The sequence below is a fragment of the Rana temporaria genome, chromosome 1 (assembly GCF_905171775.1).
Source record: "Rana temporaria chromosome 1, aRanTem1.1, whole genome shotgun sequence".
Classification (NCBI taxonomy): Eukaryota; Metazoa; Chordata; class Amphibia; order Anura; family Ranidae; genus Rana; species Rana temporaria.
The window spans coordinates 179,608,175-179,631,576 of NC_053489.1; the positions used below are offsets into that span (position 1 = coordinate 179,608,175).

The window sequence follows — 23,402 nt, forward strand, 5'->3', positions numbered from 1 at the left end:
AGGGGTGGCTATGGACAGGATGCAAGGGTGGCTATGGACAGGGTGCAGGGGTGACTATGGACAGTGTGCATGGGTGACTATGGACAGTGTGCATGGGTGACTATGGACAGTGTGCATGGGTGACTATGTACAGGGTGCAGGGGTGGCTATGTACAGGGTGCAGGGGTGGCTATGTACAGGGTGCAGGGGTGGTTAGGACAGGGTGCAGGGGTGGCTATGTACAGGGTGCAGGGGTGATTAGGACAGGGTGCAGGGGTGGCTATGGACAGGGTGCAGGGGTGGCTATGTACAGGGTGCAGGGGTGGTTAGGACAGGGTGCAGGGGTGGCTATGGACAGGGTGCAGGGGTGGCTATGGACAGGGTGCAGGGGTGGCTATGGACAGGGTGCAGGGGTGGCTATGGACAGGGTGCAGGGGTGGTTAGGACAGGGTGCAGGGGTGGCTATGTACAGGGTACAGGGGTGGCTGTGTACAGGGTGCAGGGGTGGCTGTGTACAGGGTGCAGGGGTGGCTGTGTACAGGGTGCAGGGGTGGCTAGGGACAGGGTGCAGGGGTGGTTAGGACAGGGTGCAGGGGTGGTTAGGACAGGGTGCAGGGGTGGTTAGGACAGGGTGCAGGGGTGGCTATGAACAGGGTGCAGGGGTGGTTAGGACAGGGTGCAGGGGTGGCTATGTACAGGGTGCAGGGGTGGTTAGGACAGGGTGCAGGGGTGGCTATGTGCAGGGGTGGTTAGGACAGGGTGCAGGGGTGGTTAGGACAGGGTGCAGGGGTGGTCAGGACAGGGTGCAGGGGTGGCCATGTACAGGGTGCAGGGGTGGCTATGTACAGGGTGCAGGGATGGTTAGGACAGGGTGCAGGGGTGGTTAGGACAGGGTGCAGGGGTGGCTATGTACAGGGTGCAGGGTGGTTAGGACAGGGTGCAGGGGTGGCTATGGACAGGGTGCAGGGGTGGCTATGGACAGGGTGCAGGGGTGGCTATGGACAGTGTGCATGGGTGGCTATGTACAGGGTGCAGGGGTGGCTATGTACAGGGTGCAGGGGTGGCTATGTACAGGGTGCAGGGGTGGCTATGTACAGGGTGCAGGGGTGGCTATGTACAGGGTGCAGGGGTGGCTATGTACAGGGTGCAGGGGTGGTTAGGACAGGGTGCAGGGGTGGTTAGGACAGGGTGCAGGGGTGGTTAGGACAGGGTGCAGGGGTGGCTATGGACAGGGTGCAGGGGTGGCTATGGACAGGGTGCAGGGGTGGTTAGGACAGGGTGCAGGGTGGCTATGGACAGGGTGCAGGGGTGGCTAGGACAGGGTGCAGGGATGGTTAGGACAGGGTGCAGGGGTGGCTATGGACAGGGTGCAGGGGTGGCTATGGACAGGGTGCAGGGGTGGCTATGGACAGGGTGCAAGGGTCAAAAGTTCAGAAAGTGGACAGATGGGCTGCTGCCAAAGAGCAGCTTCAACTTACAGAGGATGTGCAGTGACAGTCTGAACACATGGGCTGTAGAAGGAGCTGCCGAGATACTGGAGCCGCCGCTGGCCGGGATACTGGAGCCGCCGCTGGCCGGGACACTGGAGCCGCCGCTGGCCGGGACACTGTAGCCGCCGCAGCAATCATCACAGCAGGGCACCATCACACGTTGATCAGCCGCCGCGCCGCCCGGGCGGAGAAACTGAAAGTACTGTGTGACGTGACTGACGTCACATCATCACAGTGCAGTGTGACAGGCAGGCACAGGCTGAGCTCTGCTGAGGCTCGCCTCGCCGCTCGCTGGTGGCTGGCTTAGGGGAGCGGAGGAAGAAGAAAAATAGTACACAGACACAGTCCAGATGGATAGACACACACTCGGCGGCGCTGGGCATGTCATCTAAAAAAAAAATAAAAAAAATAAAAAAAGTTTTTTTTTTAAATCCTTAATGTCAGGATGGTGTCACCCCTCTAGCGGGTGTCACCCGGGTGCGGGCCGCACCCCCCGCACCCCCCTAGCAACGCCTCTGGGCTCTATGTATAGGAGAGGAGTGTGGAGGGTATGACAGTGAACACTATGTATAGGAGAGGAGTGTGGAGGGTATGACAGTGAGCAGTATGTACAGGAGAGGAGTGTGGAGGGTGCGACAGTGGGCACTAAGTACAGGAGAGAAGTGTATGACAGCAGGCACTATGTACAGGAGAGGAGTGTGAAGGGTATGACAGTGGGCGCTATGTATAGGAGAGGAGTGTGGAGGGTATGACAGTGGGCACTATGTACAGGAGAGGAGTGTGTAGGGTATGACAGTGGGTACTATGTATAGGAGAGAAGTGTGGAGAGTATGACAGTGGGCACTATGTACAGGAGAGGAGTGTGGAGAGTATGACAGTGAGCACTATGTACAGTAGTGGTTAAGCGGGTCATACATGGATTGAAATTACGCCAATTATGCAGAGACCAGCCATAGTCAATCTATGTATGGGCTAGCTGGTTTTACACAAGTCAATCTATTAATCAACTTGAGTACAACCAGCCTGTTTTTTTTTCTTAAAACAATCAGTGCTGCCAGCTAAAGTTAGCAACACTGATCATTGTACGCACTGGCAGAACACAATAACACTGCAGGAGTGATTCCCCCATCCACAGGTCAGCAGGTGAGAGGGTGTGTGGGGACAGGCTGGGGAGAGATACTAGTCAGTGGCTGGGTAGGCACTGGTAGTATCAGAGCCAGATACACACAGGTTACATACGCCACGATCGTTAGAGCGAGAACAATAATTCTAGTACTAGACCTCCTCTGTAACTCTAAACATGTAACCTACAGAAATGTAAAGCATCGCTTAGGATACCAAAAAAAATTGTGCTAACTTAACTAACTAACTGTTTTTTTAATGAATGAAACATTTTTTTCCAAAAAAACATGTTGAAAAATTGCTGCGCAAATACCGTGCTAGAGCTGCACAATTAATCGTTAAAAAAATCGTGATCTCGATTCAACCCCCCTGACGATCTTCAATGCAGAGTTTGCTGATTCTTTCATATAACAAGTGGAGAGACTTTCAGCTGTCAAAAGAAAATATCTGGGCAGTCTGCCAAGTTTTTAACAGGAAACATTGTAACTGACACTTCCTTCTTAGATCAAAGGGATACACTTCTGTGTGTAAAGAACAAATCTGGGCAGTCTGCCAAGTTTGTAAACAAAATGAAACATTGTAACTAACTAACATTGTAACTAAATTTAACCACTTAAAGTCCAACACTTGTTTCTTAAGTTAAAAAGCAATATTATTTGCTAGAAAATTACTTGGAACTGCCAAACATTATATATATTTTAGCAGAGACTTTAGGGAATACACTTCAATGAATAATAAAAACCATAAAAACAAAACAGTGAAGTTAGCCCATTTTTTTTATGTTTTAATGTGAAAGATGATGTTACGCCGCAACAATCGTGAGAGAATCGTGATCCATCTTCTAAGCAAAAATATTGCAATTCTCATTTTAGCCAGAATCGTGCAGCTCATTACCCTGCAACATAAAAAGTGCAAAGACCACCATAGAGTAATTTTCTAGCAAAAAACAAATGATGATTTTTACATGTAGTAGAGAAGTGTCAGAATTGGCCTGGGTGGCAAGGGGTTAATTACCATGAGTAATATACAAATAATTATTATAAGCCCTGTGATCCTATCAGTTTGCTGCAGTGTGTCAGCTTGTATTTATATTGGCCGCTCTGAATGTAGCTTCTGACAGGCTGTGCAAGCAGGCCCGTATCTCCGGAACCATAAATGATAGCCGTCCCATATTTTAACCAGTTGTGGGGTAGCTCTTCCCATGCCTACCCCCAAATGTGGGGTTTCTGTGACCTCTGGTCATCGAGCTACAACCCCCCAAATTCGATCTTAAAAAAAAAAAATTCTTAAAATTTTTTTTGGGCAAATGGGCCTATCTTGAGAAAGGGGCCTGGAGCTGCAGCTCCATCAGCCCCATTGTTAATCCGGCCCTGATTACCAGTCAACAGAGCCAGGGGAGCATGAGAACATCAGAATGCATAAGGCTTCATCAAACTGTCCCAAGGGCTTAGTGAAAAAGATAACGTGGGGCACATTATAGTTGGTCTATCTCTTATATGTAGCCACATCAAATGACTTATCGGTTTGGTGGGATGGAGAGACGATTACATTTTTATCCAGAGTGGTTGAGCTCACAAGGAATGGAAATGGATTCCGTGGCTTTCTTTTCAATAATTTTTATTATTAAAGTTATCAAAAAGAACGTGAAAGTACAAAACAGTACAAGAACCTGTTTGGTCCTTCTCAGCATACTTCCCAGCATACTGGTTACAAATTGTAAGTAACCCATTATGTGGTCAGGTAACTGAGCTGTAAGTTACATGAGTCTTAAACAGGGTATGAATATCTAGAACACAATCACCAAAGAAAAGAAAAAACTTGCAGGAAAAAAATCAAATAGGGACAAAACCATGTCCGTGTAAGTATTGTCAGGTAATTAACATGTCCCACGGTTTTGGTGCGGTTTCAGAAGGTGCACCAAAGATACAGCGTGCAGGAGTTGAGATGCACATTCTGAAAACGCACCAAAACCTTGGGACCTCATAGAAGTCTATAAAAAAGCACAGCTAACCCACACGAAAACTGTGGGTTAGATGCGCTATAACAAAAGCACACCCTACTTAAAATAAAGGTGAAAAAAAAGCAAAGAAAAAAAAATGGAAAACTAATGCAGTTACCAAATGTAAGGGACTGGTAAGTTGTAACATATTTTGTTTTTGTTCTTGGATTTGTTTTAGTTTTACACAGTATATGAAAGGATGTGAGCCACTGTGACTCCATCTTAGGAATGAGTATCCATCTTAGATTCATCTCGTCAAGACATTATTATTCTCTCTCTGTTTTAGCCTGTTCTAAGTAACCATTTGTTTATAGAACATAGCTTGTTATTCGACCTTTAACGCTTATCTTATGTTTTGGAGTTTATAGACAGAGTTCTGTGTTAAAGACGCATTTCAATGTATTGTTATGAGAACATGTCTGCTGATAAACTTGTTGTTGTACCATAAGATGCTAAGACCATATTAGTACTTCCACCTGATGTATGACCAGGTTAATTTCTTCTGTTATCTTATTGCTTGTAGAATATTATAAAAGCCATGAATAAAGATATACCATTAGATCATTCCCTGAACTCGTCTCAGTGTGCAATTCATGGGTTCAGAAGTGATTTCACAGCGCTGCGCCTTGAGATAAGGAACAACGGGGTCCGATCGTGAGAGTACTTAACCCTTACAGTTTTGGCGTAGTATCGGCAGCATGATGGCGGCAATATTCAAGGTATGTGTTTAAATTTATTTTTACCTTACCGTGACATATTGCTCGCGATCATGTGAAGTTTTTAAATCTGTGTGGGAAAGGGAGTACGGTGTGTTTTGGAAACACACAAATAAGACTTTTAGAAAGTCTTTGCATAGTCCTAGGGGACTAAGAAAGTGTTTTGGAAACACAAAGCGTTTTTGGAAAACGCATGAAGTGTTTTGGAAACACATAGAGCGTTCCTTGGAACGCATCAAAGTCCAGGGTGACTATAAATTTTAAGGTGTATACACAAAATAGATTGGCACGTTGTTCCGATAACTCAGGTTACTTTGCTTATCTTTCTATCGCATAGAGTAATAAGATAATTTGTTTGTGATACAAAACGTAGATGTCGTTTCATAATATAGTATACCAAGCTCAGCCCGTGACAAAAAAATTGGCACTGACAAGGGACCAGTAAGGGGGGCAGAAGGGGAATCAGACTTACAAGTTACACCCCCTTCTGCATTTTTAAGGTAAAGCTGTCTAGTAAAGGGTGATCTACAGGTCAAACCCAGCAAAAAGACGAGTCTTTGCGACCATCTGTGTAATTTAGACAGAGGTCAGATAGTAAAATAAAGTGTTTTGGAAACACAAAGCGTTTTTGGAAAACGCATAACTCTGGGAGTTTACAGTTTTTACTGGGAAAACATTAAACAAAGACAGTTTTGACCTCGTAGCTCTGTTACTAAGATATTGTAAATAACACTAAAACGCCCTGGTTGTATATAGTTTGCGGATGACAGAGGGGAGCTGTTTACGGTTCAAAGGAAATGCTATTTCTTTTGTTAGGCCTAAAGCAGTTGGGAAGAACTGAGAGAAAAATCAGACCTCTGTCACTGTTCTTTTCTGTCATGTGACAAATATAAAAAAATTGGTATTTGTGTATTTGTGTAAAGGTGATATTGTATATAAAGTGATTGTTTGTAATTATGTGAGGGTACATGAGAGTCTTGTACCTCTACGAACAAAGGTGTTCTATGAGTAAATCACACTGTGAGTAAAATATGTAAAATTGCAAATGCTGATGTTAAGGGTCAATGGACCCCCAGACCAAAAAGACGGGTGAAACCCTCTGTTTACAGAAAAGCGGCCGCGGTGGCAAACGGTTAATTGCCATTCTATTTTTGTTGACAGCGGTTAAGTAGTCAATCAGTGTCTGGGGTCCGTTGGCTGACAGAAACAAAGCATTTGAAAAAGTATTGTTTATGAGTGAGGTTCCGCAGTGAATCACCTCCTCACCCCTCCTTCCGTACTTGTGAAGGGAAGGAGGAGTTTGGAATGAATTAAGAAATTGGGTTGAGCGTGCCAGAATATCAAAGGGAATTTGTGCATTTATTATTTGTATTGTTTATGGCACATAAGGTACTATGATACATTGTATATATGTATATAGAGTTGTTTGCCTTTTTGTTTTTTGTGGAAGAAGATGGGTTGAACATAGCAAAGCACTGGTTTTAACATGAGTTCAGGGTTGAAGCAGAAGAAATTCTGTCTTTGGACCCAACCTAAAAGGATGCCAAGTTTCTGGCAAAATTCCTCCAGTTCCCCTAGCCCTCAGGTGCCAGCCACAACCCATATAACAGCCCCGGAGCAAGCACGCAGACAAACACGCAGATATATCACGCAGAATATATCTCCCCGCTGTACCTTTTTCCTTTTTCACATATCTCCCCACAACCTGCTTTTTATACATAAACTTAATAGTTTTTTTTTGAAAGAGGGGAAGATAGTCCCCGCAGCTGGTCCATGCATCCCCGCAGCCAGTGCACCTACCATGGGGTAGGTCATAGAGGTTGGCTATATCGCAAACCTGCTCGTTAAATATATATTTATATGTGTCACAGTACATCACATATATCGGGAATAATCCAAACAAACCACACAGGGTGAAATATGAACACCTCCCCTGTATCCCGTACTACACCTTTCATTCGTCTATGAATGAATTTCACTCACATACCAGCAGCAGTCATCATGGATGTGTTCGTGTGTATAGGCTATCGGTCTGTTTTCCTTCGGTCCAAAACCAATGGTTAGTACGGAAAAGCGTCGGTTCAAAACCCACGCAGGCTCAGACGGGAGCACTCGTTTTTTGTAAACCTTGCATTCCATTTTTGAGATGGCACACTTTTCAAAGTAATGTTCCATTTCTTGCTGAGCATTTGTTTCTTCACTCTATTGCCCGGATGAACACATTGTTTAGCTGATATTATCCACCAGGTGGATACTATTTAGCCAGTATTCTCCCATACAGAATTCTTTTGGTTTTTGCTTTTAAAATCTCCTTTCTTTGGAATCATTTTTACCCACATGCCAAAGAAAGGGACAGAGCAAGAATACATTTTAGTCATCGTGGATATATTCTCACGATGAGTGGAAACATTCGAATCCACAAGAGATATACTCACGCAGGAAATCATTCCTGGGTAAGGGTGTCCATTGCAAATATTCCATAAATGTAATAAAATGTTGCTAGTAGTTCTTTCCGAGATCAGAATGTCCTGGTAAAGCCACAGGGTAGTTCCCATTTGAGATTCTTATGGGAAGGGCCAGGACACCCCTTATCCTAGAAAATCTTGATCAGATAAGGGAGGGAAAAATGTCAAAGATAATTGAGTCCAAGTTGAAGGAAATGTTGCTCGCACATCTCTTCTTTCTGTTCACAGAAACCAACACATCCCTTTGGACCTCCTACCACTAGAAGTCCCGGTGATCCGGACAGCCATCCTAGTGGTGAAATCCTAACCTTTGTTTGTTGGAGAATTCCCAAGCCTGGATCCATGCCAGTCGAAAAAAAAAAAAAGGTCAAAGTGGATTGTGCGAAGCAAGGCAAGACACAGCTAAAAGCTTCAGTTGCGGACATAAGAGGTGAAGCAAATGTTAATAGAGTTTTAGACAGGAGGTGAAGCAGGTGTTATAAATCCTCGAAAAGCGAATACAGCAAAAAGACTTTGTTTTCTGCTCCAGGTCCTGAGAAACCTTGGACACTCTTGGGGGTGACCATGCTTCCAGTGTTCCCCCAACGTGGATAACTAACTGTATATATCACCCAGAAGATTTAGGTGTCATGAAAGACATCTGTGGGTAAAGAACTAACTCTAGCCATGCTGAAAGCCATGCTAGAATGAAGACAGAAAATCGGTGAAGGTTTTACCGACAAAATGTTATTTTTAAAGTTTAAGTTTAAATATGCTTATGGTAGGAAATCATCATATTACAAATGTTGGATAGGTAGTAAAATCCAGGGGTACCACTAAAATTCCTTTTTAAGGCTACTCCTCTAAAATGGTACCCCACTTGTTTGTCTTACTGATGTCACATGAAAGCTTCCAGCTTGCTGGATATGTAGCAAGCTGCACCCTGGGTCCAGTAGAATTCCCCTGATAGCCGTACCTTTGAATTTCACTCCTCTCTTAAAAGGTACACCCCACGTACACCTTACAAGTGTTACTAGGAAATACTCTGATAATACTCTTATTTTCCAGATCACAGGTAGGAGTCATGCACCAGATTGGTGTTTTAGGTTAGGGAACTCCACAAGAGGGGTCCAAGCCTGTCAACACACTGCCCTTAACTTCTCAATGACAGACACCTTCACAAGTTATCTTAAACTTCTCCCACAGCACCTCTTTCTATCACACCCCTGAACTTAACTCCACGTTACTGACATTTCAGTCGCCTGTAGACAAAAGACAGGGGAGGGTGTGGCACAGTCTGATGATCCAAACTTTTATGAACAATCTCAGACCAACATACATGTTAGTGGTTAAACAGCAATGCTTTGAGTAGACAACCCAGGCCATTGATAGATTTAAAGGTTTGTGCTTTAAGTTAGGTAGTTCCACAAGAAGTCTACGACTTGCCAACATGCTGCACTTCCAGTAGCATCGCGGTATAGCTCCTTCTTCTGTACCCCAGACCCTTTATTCCTAGGCGCCAACCCACCTCTATAGTAGGCCAATTGTTGTGAGGTATGACATTCTCCGGTCTCTCTTATGAGCTAAGGAGAATTTTTCAAAGGTTGCCTTTAAACCTTTGATTATACATACATCTGTTGCAAGGATATTATCTATATTATCCTTATTTTAGAATCCCAGTGATGGTGTTAGTCAGCGGCCATGGTCCCAGTAAAGAGGGATATTAGGTGATAGTAAGAGAGGACACCTTCTTAAAACTAGTTTGTACCCCAGGTATCCTCTCAAAATGTATTAATAATATGGCCTGGGTCTGGTTCCCTTCTAGTACAGATTGGGAAATAGGTTGAATGAAGAGGCTCAATGATTACATGAGTATTATTGATGATGTACTGAAGGAAAATCCTGATGATATTTCCAAATTAAATATAGAAACTAGAGCAATCAGGAGCAATTAGAATTCCTGGCCGTTAAAAGCATAAGTGCTGCACTCACGGGCCTAGGTAATGTCACTAAGGGCTATGAGTGTTGCACTTGGGTTCATAATACATCCGTTGAGATCCCGGATTATTGTGAAATTATCTCCCAACATAGAAAGGAGGTAGACAAGCTATCACAAGAGGCCAGGGATATAGAGTCCCCCCCCCTCTTTTTCCCTTGCCCCCTCTACCATTGTAGATGGTAAAGGGGATAGGGGACAAGGAAATGAGGCAGAAGGAACTGATTGTGTATTTTTTTCTTGACTAGAGGTTTATTTTGAAAAACTGATTTTTGCACATTAACAGCCACATATCAGGGTATCTCTGTGCAAAATATTGTCATTTGGCATTTGGCCAAAAATCACGAAGGTTTTTGTAAGCACAGCCGTTGAGGAGCATAACATTTTAAATGCTTATTGAGTTTAAATCTGTGTATTAGCTGAGTAAATGTAGTGATGCTGTACATAGCCCTGTTCTATGGCATAATACAAAAAAAAATAAAAAAAAAATAAAAGGGATAACTGAATATCCCAGAACAGAACACCTCTATAAACCCTGTAGCTGCAGGACTTGAGGGAAATTAATAGTTTAATAGTACTTGGAGCACCAGTCTTATCTGATGTGCCATACCACTGCCATATACCATTTCACTTCATAGTGATGGGTTCAGCAAATATGTTTTAGCGTCCTGGTGGACGAGGACATATTCCCTTGTGGGAATCTTCTGGAAATGTATCCTTCACGGCTGATGACTAACCTGGTGGATAATATCCTCCGGGTTATGTACCTTTGGGGTCTATGCAATTATGCTCCAGACCACATTTGCAAGCCCACCTGAGAGACACACCTACACATAGATCAGCCCTGCTACAGTATGTAGTTACTCGTTGGAGGCCGGTTGTAAGGACGGGTGGAGTTTACACCCAGAAGGACACTCTGTATTCAGAGTCATTGGATCCTTTACTTGAGGTCAGTGGATATGTTTGTATACAGAGAGAGAGAGGGTTTCTTTTGGTCTCACCAAAAGGGCCAGAAGTTGTTTTACTTCGGCAGGTAAATCAATCAAGCAATAAGTTAGATTGATTGGCTGTTTTCAGCTTTAGGTTCTTGCTGAGGTAGCCATCCTAGCTTTTGAGGCTCACATGTGGAAGCGCAGGCCCTAGCCTCTAGCCCCTAGCCTCTACGGAAGAGCAGACCAGGCCCCAAGGTGGTGGCAGCGGTGGGAGCAGACCGGGCCCAGCTTTCAGTAGCCATGCCAGGCGGCTAAGGATGCTGCATAACAGCCCCGGACACTTGATGGTTCTGTGCAAACTCACAGATTCCACCTAGTTCTGGCCCAGTATAGCTGGGAAAAATAACGACTTTTAAAGGACCCCAGGACAAGAAGAACAAGTGGTCCGCAGGGGGCATCTTCAGAATATCTCTTATGTCTGTCAGCTACTCTGGCCCCTCCACGTCACCCCTGATGCTGCCACAACCCCCACTAGGCTGGCCCCTCCACAACCCTGAAGCCTGACACACGGAATGTGTCTTTAGTCACAAGCAGTTATGGCTGCCCTGGTGAATGAACATAGTCTGAGAGGGTAAAATTCACCACAGTTGGTTTTATAATATATCACTTCTTGTTTTACCTGCTACCAAAGGTGTCACCAGGGGCTGAACCTCCCTTCCGGAGGTATCAGAAATATATCCGGGTGCCCGAGTGAAGGTATCTGAATAGTACTGTGGTTGTAGCACCCAGATTTGGCCTCCTCGTTATGTTTGTAATGCAGGGGGCAATTGTAGGATTATGGCAGGTGTCCTCACCAAAAAGAACGTGGTGGAAAGCTTTGCCCTGAGGAGTTCTTTTTCCAGAAGTGTTTCAAGTCCCGGGTGTACCTCCTGAGCGATGGTGGTAGGGGATGGGAACATCATTTACCCTGGGCGGACCAACTATAAATATTACCTAAATTGTCAACACCTGTCTGCTCAAAGTTTGGGCAGATACAGAGTTATTCCAAAGGCTAGGACTGATAATGCCTTTTTGGGATTGAGCAGGAGAACAGGGTAAGGTAGTGTCACAGCATGACTATACATACATTGCTCAGCGGGGCATTTGTCCCAGGTCATTTATGACTTCCACTGTTTTTTTGTAGTTCTTTTTGTAGTTTTTTCTGTTTTAGAGTACATTGTACATTGAAAAATCAGCTATTAGAGCAGCCAGCACATACCCAAATGCCAGTACTAGTACTATGGGTACAGTGGCACTGCTAGATGGTTATTGAATCTCCAGACACATGCCACAGAGAGAGATTTGAAGATTTGGGCGGATGGGTCTGGAGTTGGTGGTATTTTTCTCCTAGTTTAAGGATATCGTGCTCATATAGAAATAGTGATCCTAATCTTTGCAGTAATACTTTACTTATGTTTTTAATGTTGCATAAGCTCAGTCGGTAGAGCATGAGACTCTTAATCTCAGGGCCATAATTGTATAAATGGAAAGGGGGCCCCGCGCCCCCCAAGGATCTAGTGCCTTATGCAATGTATCTGGAAGCTTATAAATGTGTTCAAGTGAGTTTCTAAAGACACTCCAAATGAGTAACTTGTACAGCGCTTTGAATGTATACTGAAACACCTCGAGACGCTGTATCAAATATCATCGTCTAGCCGTGTTTCACAGTAGATGTATCTTAGGTTTTTTCTGAAGGCCCGATGGTTTACGTCCATCCAAATATCTGTGAGTAGAGCGTCCCATAGCCGCGGTCCTTGGACTGCGAGTCATCGCTCCCCTTCAGAGGTGTGGCGGGACTTGGGACTTGTAGTTATTAAAAATCATGTATAAGTTGTAATTCTCTGTATTACTAGGTGTGCAGCGCTACCCCGCAGAAGCCGATCCCCCACCGTGCAGCTCTCAGCTTAGGATCCTCTTTGGAGAGGTTCAGGCCCCAGCTAGTCACTGGGACCCCTCTTTATGTCCGGATGGAGCTCTGCATGATGCGCAACTTTGGCTGGGTAGGCCACAGCGGCGAGGTCCAGGGATACGCACACCCTGAATGTGGGTACCGTACCTGGAACTCGAACCCCGCGGAAGAAGAAGGCCTCAAGCCAAGGCTGCTGCCCCGGATATGACCTCCTCCAGCATACCTAGTGAGGGGAACCACTCCTCTGGCTGCTGGGGAAGGTGAGTCCGCCAGAACCCCTCTAGCGCCAACTGCCGCCCGGGAGTGGTAACACACCCCTGGAACGCAGACTGACCTACAGGACAGTTCTGAGATGACAGCGGCCCAAAATTTAGCAAATTGTGAATGAGAGCTGAATAAGCTCTCCCCTTTTCCCACTAATTTAGCGTAGTGCCCATACTGAAAGTAAGGGGGCACTACAGGTGTATCACCCCATATATGTATATAAGATGGGTCACCATGTATATTTATGATTCATTTCATGAATCAAAGAGACGGTTGAAAGGATGTGAGCCACTGTGACTCCATCTTAGGAATAAGTATCCATCTTAGATTCATCTCGTCAAGACATTATTATTCTCTCTCTGTTTTAGCCTGTTCTAAGTAACCATTTGTTTATAGAACATAGCTTGTTATTCGACCTTTAACGCTTATCTTATGTTTTGGAGTTTATAGACAGAGTTCTGTGTTAAAGACGCATTTCAATGTATTGTTATGAGAACATGTCTGCTGATAAACTTGTTGTTGTACCATAAGATGCTAAGACCATATTAGTACTTCCACCTGATGTATGACCAGGTTAATTTCTTCTGTTATCTTATTGCTTGTAGAATATTATAAAAGCCATGAATAAAGATATACCATTAGATCATTCCCTGAACTCGTCTCAGTGTGCAATTCATGGGTTCAGAAGTGATTTCACAGCGCTGCGCCTTGAGATAAGGAACAACGGGGTCCGATCGTGAGAGTACTTAACCCTTACACTCTGGAAAAAACATACATAGTAAAAAGAGTTTTAATTTCTCTAAGAAAGAGAAATTATATTATTATAATAGTAACAAAGAAGCAAAAAAAAAATCTTACAGTACTCAATTCCTCTAATCAGATCCTGGAAGTAGAACCTCGCCTGGTCTTCTGTTAGTGGTTTTGTAGTTGGTACATCCATCACTGCCCTAGAACAAAAACACAAACATCAAAGGGTATATATTACACAAAATAAATGAACACACAGTATGGCAAATCTGAAACTTGGCTGAATTTTTCCTTTTTTTGTGTAAACGACATACTTAGGAAGCAGCAAAGACCAAAGTTTGACAAATTTCAGGCACTGCACCTACTTTTTTCAATGGTTTTCGGATGTTGTTATTAATAGCTGAACATACAGGGGGTATAGAAAATAATCATCACCTTTAAAATAATCAAATTTTGTTGTTTTGTAGCCTGAAATGACAGACACAGTTTTTTTTTTATCCAGCTGTATTTACTCAGTGCATGACTCTTGCATGACAGTGTTTTCTCTTGGCCTTTGCTTGTATGGACGTCTAGGGCAGACAGTGTGAGGTTCCTAATCAATGTACCCACATCTGTTTTGCCAATTCTTTTGGTCTGTCTTCACTGTGTTTTGCCTACTGGTTAATCCAGCCTTATTTACCACACTTTAAGCCTTGTTTGATCCTGGCTGATATGCAGGAGTTTTCTCCCGCATCTCATATCTGCGCCACCTTGTTATCCTACTTTTCCAGTGCTGACAATTCAAGTGCTGGCAAATGGAGTTTCCAACATGGCCGCTGCTGCTGAGAAGATGATCTTGTCATTGCGCACCGCTGTTTTCCGGGTTGGCGCATGCGCGTCGACATCCCTTAATGCGTCCACGGTGCGTCAGTGACGTCAGACGCTGCCACGCTGGTCTAGGACTTAAACGGTGTGATTTGCCGCTATCCTCTGCCATTTCCATGAAGGTCAGGGTAGAGACTACATCTCTCCCTCCGAGAATCCTTGAAATCCAATCATATCCTTTCCCAGGTAAGAACCTTCTTGATTTTTGTGATCTCCGCTCTGGCCTTTTTCTGATCAGAGCGGTAACTCGACTCTTCTCTACCTATTTAACTTTTTCTGATATTGTGTCCATATTTATCTCTATGCAGGGTTTCCATTTGGGAATGCAAGATATTTTCTTGCTCTGCTTACCTGGTTTCCTGTATGAACCCTGGAGAATCCAAAATGTTTACTTTTCTCTATCAGAGATAACTCCTTTCTGCTTGCCATTGATTCTTTATCAATATGCTAATGGACAGGTATATTACGTTTTGGCTTATTTAAGCCATCCCTGTATACCTATTTCATCTACAGTTACATGAATATTTTTTGCCTTATATATATATATATTTTGCTTGGCATCTTGCTAGGACTGCATCTCTCTGCACTTGCCAAATGAGTGCTTTTACAAAATTCAACTTCCTTTTGTTTTCATCTATTTAGCTTTGCACAGTATTTGGCAAGTTGCCCTGTTATATTGATTGCAGTGGCGGCTGGTGCTCAAATTGTTTGGGGGGGCGCAAACGAAAAAAAATAAAACAATTGCAGCCTCACTGGGCCCATCAATTATCACCACTGTGCCATGCCATCAAACACAGCCACTATGCCATCAATTGTCACCACTTTGCCATGCCATCAATTGTCACCACTTTGCCATGCCATCAATTGTCACCACTTTGCCATGCCATCAATTGTCACCACTGTGCCATGCCATCAATTGTCACCACTGTGCCATGCCATCAATTGTTACCACTGTGCCATCAATTGTCACCACTGTGCCACCAATTGTCACCACTGTGCCACCAATTGTCACCACTGTGCCCATCAATTGTCACCACTGTGCCATGCCATCAATTGTTACCACTGTGCCATCAATTGTCACCACTGTGCCATGCCATCAATTGTTACCACTGTGCCATGCCATCAATTGTTACCACTATGCCATCAATTGTCACCACTGTGCCATGCCATCAATTGTCACCACTTTGCCATGCCATCAATTGTCACCACTTTGCCATGCCATCAATTGTCACCACTGTGCCATCAATTGTCACCACTGTGCCATGCCATCAATTGTTACCACTGTGCCATCAATTGTCACCACTGTGCCACCAATTGTCACCACTGTGCCACCAATTGTCACCACTGTGCCACCAATTGTCACCACTGTGCCCATCAATTGTCACCACTGTGCCATGCCATCAATTGTTACCACTGTGCCATCAATTGTCTCCACTGTGCCATGCCATCAATTGTCACCACTTTGCCATGCCATCAATTGTCACCACTTTGCCATGCCATCAATTGTCACCACTTTGCCATGCCATCAATTGTCACCACTGTGCCATGCCATCAATTGTCACCACTGTGCCACCAATTGTCACCACTGTGCCACCAATTGTCACCACTGTGCCCATCAATTGTCACCACAGTGCCATGCCATCAATTGTTACCACTGTGCCATCAATTGTCACCACTGTGCCCATCAATTGTCACCACTGTGCCCATCAATTGTCACCACTGTGCCATCAATTGTTACCACTGTGCCATGCCACCAATTGTCACCACTGTGCCACCAATTGTCACCACTGTGCCCATCAATTGTCACCACAGTGCCATGCCATCAATTGTCACCACTGTGCCACCAATTGTCACCACTGTGCCACCAATTGTCACCACTGTGCCACCAATTGTCACCACTGTGCCCATCAATTGTCACCACAGTGCCATGCCATCAATTGTTACCACTGTGCCATCAATTGTCACCACTGTGCCACCAATTGTCACCACTGTGCCCATCAATTGTTACCACTGTGCCATCAATTGTTACCACTGTGCCATCAATTGTTACCACTGTGCCATCAATTGTTACCACTGTGCCATGCCACCAATTGTCACCACTGTGCCCACCAATTGTCACCACTGTGCCCATCAATTGTCACCACTGTGCCCATCAATTGTCACTGTCCAGACATCCATCCACCTCGGAGCTTTATATTATAACCTGCTGGGACTTGTAGTTCTCCATCATCTCCTGGGGCTCAGGTGCATGCAATCCACCATATTTGTTCAGTTTTTCTCACTGCTGGGACTTGTAGTCCCATAGATGGTGGATTGCATGCACCTGAGCCCCAGGAGATGATGGAGAACTACAAGTCCCAGCAGTCTAAATACAATAACAGGCTCCAAGGTGAATGGGTGGGGATCAGGCAGTGCACCGCTGTCCCCTGATGACCTAATGGGGCGATAAATCAAATCAAATCCATTTTGAACTGAATTCTGTGGCTTGGCTGGCTTACCTTAGCAGTGCTCGGGCAGTGTGAACTTCAGAGAAAGTGGGGGGGAGGAGAGGAGACTTACACAATGACAGGACTCGGAGTGAACTAAGGGGGGGAGGGGAGGGGGCCCCTTCCCTCCCCCCCTAGTTCACTCCGAGTCCTGTCAGTGTGTAAGTTCAGTGACAAGCAGAAGCAGAAGCCCCCCTCCCCCCCCCCAGTTCACTCCGAGCTCTGGCATCTAAGTTCAGTGACAACTGACAAGCAGCAGCAGCCCCCCCCCCCCCATAGTTCACTCCGAGTCCCGCCGCCACACTCCGCTCCGGATCAGCAGTGTGCACTCGCAACAGCTTCAGGCCCCCCCCCCCCACACTTCAATGTGCCGATCAGACGTCTGATCGGCACATTGAAGTGTGGGGGGGGGTACCCGAAGCTGTTGCGAGTGCACACTGCTGATCCGGAGCGGAGTGTGGCGGCGGGACTCGGAGTGAACTCCGGGTGGGGGGGGGGGGGAGAGGGGGGGCCGCCGCTGCTGCTTGTCACTGGCAGTACTAGCGCAGAGAGAAGTATTCAGCTGCGGTGGGGCTCGGTGGTGGTGGCGGGGCTGGCAGGCAATGGATGCTAGGGTGCTGCTGGTGCTGGAGTGGGGGAAGGAGCCGGTCTGTTCCTTACCTTCAATGGTTGGCGCCGCTCCTCTATGATGCCCCCACACGCGCTCCAGATATCACCAGAATACCGGAAGTGGTATAATATTAATGGCACTGCCCACTGACCTCTCCTCCGGTCCCCGCCGAGCCAATCCCATGAGAACACCATGCATTCTAGCAAATCAAATGACAGTGGGAGTGTGTGCGGGCGCACAGCTTGCGCCCTGCACACGCCCTAAACACGGGCAAATCAGCTTCCAAGCCTGCGATCAGCTGATTGCAGGCTGGGAAGCTTCCCATAGACCGCCGCATGTCCGGCGCCTGGTCACTCTTAAAGTGACATTTTTTTTAAAAAAAAATTTTTTTTTTTTTTTTTTTTTTACAGCTTGGGGGGGCGGCGCCCGAGCGCCCCCTATGGACGGGCCGCCACTGATTGATTGTCTTGTATATTTATTTGACTCAAAATACTTACCTTATTCACTCTGTTTATGCCAACATGTAACATTATATAATTTTAATGTTCAACATGAGTATTAATTTCTTCTCTTTGTTGCCGTAAGCATAATAGACACCATGATTTAATCTCCTGAAGAAGCTTTTCCGAGCGAAACATGTAGAGAAAAGTAGTATTGTCTGTTCAAATGCTATTTCAAAGGAACAATTGATATACGATTTGTCTTGGTCTCATGTTTAATAATTTTTTGTAATACATTTTTTTTCTAACTTTCATCTTAGTCGATCAGTAATTCTGGTTGTTACCCACCTGACACCTTCAAACTCCCAAGGCCTGTGACCTCTCATCCTTCTATTTTATCTTTCTAATGGGATGTGGTGTCTGATATTTGAACATACATTCTTACCCTTTTTCATGAGTCAAGATTGGAGTTTGTAGCCACATTTCCAAAAAATAAAATTTTTGTCTTACCTGTAAAATCCCTTTATTGGTGTGCATTAAGGGATACAGAAATATTCACCAGGTACATTGGGTTATACTGCTGCCTTTAGGAGATGGGACACTAGCAAACAAAAGCTGTAAGGATAGCCTAGTATTATATAACACCTCCCACTTCAAGCAAGACTCAGTATTGTAGCAAGCAATAGGGGGACTGGCTCAAAAGCACAGAGGGGAGGGACCCAGGTCTCGAAATGTACTCAGAGAAAAGGATTTTACAGGTAAGACAAAAAGAACCTCACTTCTGAAGCTGGCATCAGATGAGGCCTGAATATCCTAGTAAAACTTGACAAATATTTTAACAAAAGACCAGCTGGCAGCCTTGCAGATCTAAAAATTAAATGCCTGATGTTAAAAAGCCTAGGGAGATATTTAGTGGAGCACGCTTTGACAGGTTAAAGGTGGGACCTTGTCCTAAAACCCATAGGCTAAAATAATGAGCTTTGACATCCACCTGGAGATAGTGAAACATGAAGCAGGTTGTCCACTAGGCAGACCCTCAGAAGTGTCAAAGACAGTATCTTAAGTCGCACAGAATCGCATGACAAGGGAAATCATGTTATATTAAAGGAGTAACAAAAATTGTCTCTGGACAGCCGCACTCTGAACAAATTGTAGCCTTTATTAAAAGAAGGACTGCACTACAAGTCACAGCAAAATAAAATAAACCCTGACTTCTGACGCATTTCGCACTGAAACTAGTGCTTAGTCATAGCTAAGAAGGCAACCCTGTGAGTGAGAGTAGACAGGGGAATTTTCCAGGTAGGTTCAAAGGGCGGTTTATGGAAAACTGACAGAACCAGGTTGAGATACCATGGAGGCACTGGAGAACATTGAGGGGAAACAATGAGTGACATGAAACCCTGTACAAAGGCTTTCACTAAAGAGTAAGATGCAAGCGCCTTTTAACCACTAGGGGCCCCCAATTACCGTCCTCCGCTTCGCATGCGCAGTGATCACCCAAGTCACTGAGGCTTGGGTGATCACAGAGCCGAGTAAGGTCCCAGGTCCCAGCCTCTAACCACGTGATCAGCCGTGAGGAGAAAAAAAAGCAGATCACCGGCTTAGGTGCAAGGGACATCGGCCCCGAAGAGGAAGGAGGCACATCTGCCTCATGTGTGCCAATCTGTACCCCCTGCCAGTGCCACCTGCCAGTGTCCACAGTGCCACCTATCAATGCCCACAAGTGCCACCTATCAATGCCTAATCTTTAGTGAAAGCCTTTGTACAGGGTTTCATGTCACTCATTGTTTCCCCTCAATGTTCTCCAGTGCCTCCATGGTATCTCAGTCTGGTTCTGTCAGTTTTCCATAAACCGCCCTTTGAACCTACCTGGAAAATTCCTCTGTCTACTCTCACTCACAGGGTTGCCTTCCTCAGGGATATCACCTCTGTTTGGTTTGCAATTTAAATGGATAGACAAAAGGGAACAGACTGGTGTTTTTCATACTTCTCTATTGGTCAAGTGTCCTTTTATTATTTTAGGATATAGACTCTTTGATTGAATATACAAAAGCATTTTTTTTAATTTAGGATGGCGTAAGAGGAGGTTATAAAAGCCCTGTCATTTTTTTTTTACCACTAGTTCCATTGGGCAGATTTTCCTTCACTTTCTGTCCCCTGGTCAAAGTGAGAGGAAATGCCTATAAAGTGAGGGAATCCTTGGTTGTCACATGGTCACCAGAACCAGTGGGCTGGATTCAGGTAGAATTGCGCATTTTTTACGGAGGCGCAGGGCAAAGTTTTTGCCCTGCGCCCCCGCAAATTTGCTGCGCTGCCCTTGATTCACGGAGCAGTAGCTCCGTAAATTGCGTGGGCGCGCCGGCAAAATGCCCGGCGCAAGCGCGCAATTTAAATTGTCCCGTAGGGGGCGGGAATCATTTAAATTAGGCGCGCTCCCGCGCCGATCGTAGAGCGCATGCTCCGTCTGGAAACTTTCCCGACGTGCATTGCGGCAAATGACGTCGCAAGGACGTCATTTGCTTCAAAGTGAACGTAAATGGCGTCCAGCGCCATTCACGATTCACTTACGCAAACTACGTAAATTTCAAATTTCGCGACGCGGGAACGACGGGTATACGTAACATTGGCTGCCCCTGCTAATAGCAGGGGCAGCCTTACGCAAAAACCGCCGTACGGAAACGACGTAAATTGCGTACGCAGGGCTCGCGCAACGTTGTGAATCGGCGTTAGTATGCAATTTGCATACTATACGCTGAGCACAACGGGAACGCCACCTAGCAGCCATCGCAAGAATGCAGCCTAAGATATGCGGGCATAAGAGCCTTATGCCGCGCATATCTTAGGCTGCAGTCGGCGTAACGAGGTTCCTGAATCAGGAGCATTCGTTACGTCGGGGCAAGTAAGCAATTGCGCTGTGTAACCTATGGTTACACAGGCGCAATTGCTTCTTGAATCCAGCCCAGTGTCTGTATATTACTGTTCTATCAACCCATAATTAGGGATTTTCTTTCACTTTTGATGATAATGGTAAATCTTTTTTCTTGCTGATCACTATTGTTTATATATGAAATTTCATAACTTATATATTGTTTGATGGACATTTTATGCATTATGTGTGGGATTTAATTATCACAAGTGGCATAGTAATTTTTAAGCTCTGCATTTTTCTTTACAAGGACAAATAGAGAGGATTAATCTCCCTAATGAGAACACAGACAGCAATAAACAGCTAAAAAGTGTTCCTATCCTTCTTCACTCTATCCAAAACTGAAAATGCAAAACAAAAAAGTCAATCTACATCTGCTATTGCATCCAACACTTCCCTCTCTTCAGTTTGACAATGTATCCAAAGGTGGCACCTCCAGTGGAGTATAGTCACTCTACGACAGGAAGTGTGTTACTCTCGCTACAAATCTGAGGGAGAACGTAGATTCTGAGTCCAAGGACCACGGCTCTGGAATGCTCTACCCACGACCATCCGCTTGGAAGAAAACCATCGGGTTTTTAGGAAAAAACTGAAGACCCACCTCTTCTGAAAGAACTGTACTACTCTGGATCTTGAGGCGATTAAGTTTGCATTTGTTTGCGCTATAAAAAAGTTTCTCACTCACTCACTGCCTGGATCATTAGGTGAAAGTCAGGGAAAGAAAAGCCTAAAAAATAAAACTAATGCAGCCACCACATTAAGGCTGGGATGATGCTAGCTGCTGCCGCAGCTTGCAGAAAGGCATCTGATGTGTCCCTATTCTCCGCTTCAGGATGCCTTTCTGCGAGCTGCGGCAGCAGCTAGCATTATCCCAGCCTTAATGTGGTGGCTGCATTAGTTTTATTCAATTTAGTTTTATTCAATTTGCATAAGTGTGAACCCAGCTTAAAGGATTGGCATACTACAAGATAATAAATGTGCTTTCAGGATTAGGTTAAGTAATGCTGCACTCTGCCAAGCAAAATGAGAAAACAAAAAGAACCCAAATGCATACAAGAACCCATTCCATACAAAAAAAATACATAATCCTACTTTATCAATTCTGATCTATTCCAAATAAAACATAAAAAAAAGCTCTAATCTGAATTGATCGATGGGTGTTTTTTTTTTTTTTTTTACTATAATTTTTTTTTTTAATGTTTGTTGAAGAAAAGCTTATTCAACAGAGTGTCCATACATGTCATTCTCTATTTTCGGTTTCTTGAAAACAATTCCACTGCCACTGTTCTTCTTAGAATAATATATTATACACAAACACCAATAGAACATAACCTGGCACTGCAGAGGTTAAAGGAAGTTTTTCTATGCCTGCTATCTGTGCTGCTGTCATGGTAACAGTCACCACTAACTAAACAGACAGATCTGGTGACAGCTGTAATGTGTGGAAGTGAAATCTGCAGTGCATTCACTACATAACTCACAACACTTAATGCACCTCTTCTGTTTTATGGATAGAAAGCACATAACAGTTTTATAAGTGAAAAATCTCTGGAGATCTGCGCATATCCATATCTTCCTATTCTGCCTGAAATGACATGTGAAAAGTAGAAGAACTAAGGCCCGGATTCACGTACGAGTTACGACGGCGTATCTCCAGATACGCCGGCGTAATTCTGAGTCCGAGCCGTCGTATCTATGCGCCTGATTCTTATGCCGCGTACACACCATCACTTTATGTGATGAAAAAAAATGACGTTTTTAAAAACGTCACTTTAATTGACTGTGTGTGGGGGAAAACGTCGTTTTATGTCTTGTAAAAAACGACCAAAAAAAATTGAAGCATGCTTCAATTTTATGTGTCGTTTTTCAAAAGTGCACTTTTTACTTCACAGAAATTGACCGTGTGTAGCAAAAAACGTCGTTTTCTAAGACGTTTTTTCATCCACGCATGCCCAGAAGCTACTTATGAAGCAAGCTTCAATGGAAAACGTGGTGGAACGTAACCTCACTTTGCAAGATCATTGTGAGAAAAACGATGGTGTGTAGGCAACTTCGTCTTTGAAAACTGAAGTTTCAAAAACGTCATTTTTTACTTCACAGAAAGTGTCGTTTTTTTTCATCACATAAAGTGATGGTGTGTACGCGGCATTAGAATCAGTTACGCATAGATTTGTATTAGATCCAACCGGCGTAAGTCTCTTACGCCGTCGTATCTTAACTGCATATTTACGCTGGCCGCTAGGGGCGTGTACGCTGATTTACGCCTAGAAATATGTAAATCAGCTAGATACGTGAATTCACACCCGGCCGACGCAGTACAGATACGCCGTTTACGTTAGGCTTTTCCCCGCGTAAAATTACCCCTGCTATATGAGGCGTATATGCGGCGTACCAATGTTAAGTATGGACGTCGTTCCCGCGTCGAATTTTGAAAATTTT

At 44.7% G+C, this 23,402-nt stretch overlaps 1 protein-coding gene across 3 annotated transcripts in view; it reads right to left on the bottom strand.

Annotated features, from left to right (window-relative positions):
- CAMKK2 (calcium/calmodulin dependent protein kinase kinase 2) overlaps positions 1-23,402 on the bottom strand; it is a 188,661-nt gene that overhangs the window by 48,721 nt on the left and 116,538 nt on the right. For all 3 annotated transcript variants that reach the window (XM_040346824.1, XM_040346832.1, XM_040346842.1), the window contains exon 9: positions 13,749-13,837. In XM_040346824.1, coding sequence (XP_040202758.1) covers positions 13,749-13,837 — 89 coding nt within the window. The remainder of the gene's footprint in view (positions 1-13,748; positions 13,838-23,402) is intronic.